Below are 873 nucleotides of genomic sequence, written 5' to 3' on the forward strand. Positions count from 1 at the left end.
CCAACACCGTAGAGAACGTCGAGAGTATAATGGAAATGTGTACATACAATTATCAACAGGGCCACGAGACTGAGCAGAAAGCCGAAGATCCGCTCCTGCAGTGAAGAAGTATAGTCTACCCAGAACATCATACTCAATGTGATAGGTATCGAATGACCAGAATAGAAAACATCAGCGCAAGTGTGGGACAAACCGAACGGCATCAACAACACTGACCAGAACATGCTGCCCTCAACGAGGTGGGGTACGCATCGCATGTCCGGACTAGGTAGCATGGTGATGGGCACAGAGATGGCCCGGCCTAGGTAGGAGGCTGAGCTCAAGAGGAGCACTCGCTTTAGCACGATGAAGGGATGTCCCGGTTTGGACCCTGCGAATGCTCGGACCACTGCGATGCCCATCACAATGTTCATAGACACATCGGCTAGACTGAAGCCGAAGATGTCGTTGGGAATATAAGGGAGTAATTGGAAGCCTAGATCGGGCAGGATTATGGGGTCTTTGACCTGACCAGTGAAAGGGTCTCGTGGCCATGATCTACCAGCTCGATACTCCACCCAGACGTTCACCACTGAGTTCAGCATCATGGCCGCGACCCACACTGCGATGGCGGGGTATATACGGTTGGTTATTGAAGACAACTTGGGTAAGGGATGGTATAAAGAACAAACTAAGCGAGTTTGGGGTGCTGAAACGGACTAGAGATATCTTTTTGAGCGTAGGGCGAGGAGAACAAGATGTACGTACGTTGAACGTACTAAGTTCCCTCAGGGAACTTCCCTGTTTTACGTTCCAAGTCCCACAGTGTGGGAATTATCGTCCGCGCGGGTTCAAATCGCAGTCGCGGCACTTAACTCAGTGAAAAAGTAGTCA

The 873-nt window shown here is 50.4% G+C and overlaps 1 protein-coding gene across 1 annotated transcript; it reads right to left on the reverse strand.

Moving 5' to 3' along the window:
• Window positions 1–216: 216 nt before the first annotated feature.
• Pmar_PMAR020180 (hypothetical protein) lies at window positions 217–587 on the reverse strand (the record flags this gene model as incomplete). Its single annotated transcript, XM_002777296.1, has 1 exon — window positions 217–587. A coding segment is annotated over one exon (371 nt), but the record flags the coding sequence as incomplete, so codon positions are not given.
• Window positions 588–873: the final 286 nt, after the last annotated feature.

The sequence above is a fragment of the Perkinsus marinus genome (assembly GCF_000006405.1).
Source record: "Perkinsus marinus ATCC 50983 genomic scaffold scf_1104296952116, whole genome shotgun sequence".
Lineage (NCBI taxonomy): Eukaryota > Perkinsozoa > Perkinsida > Perkinsidae > Perkinsus > Perkinsus marinus.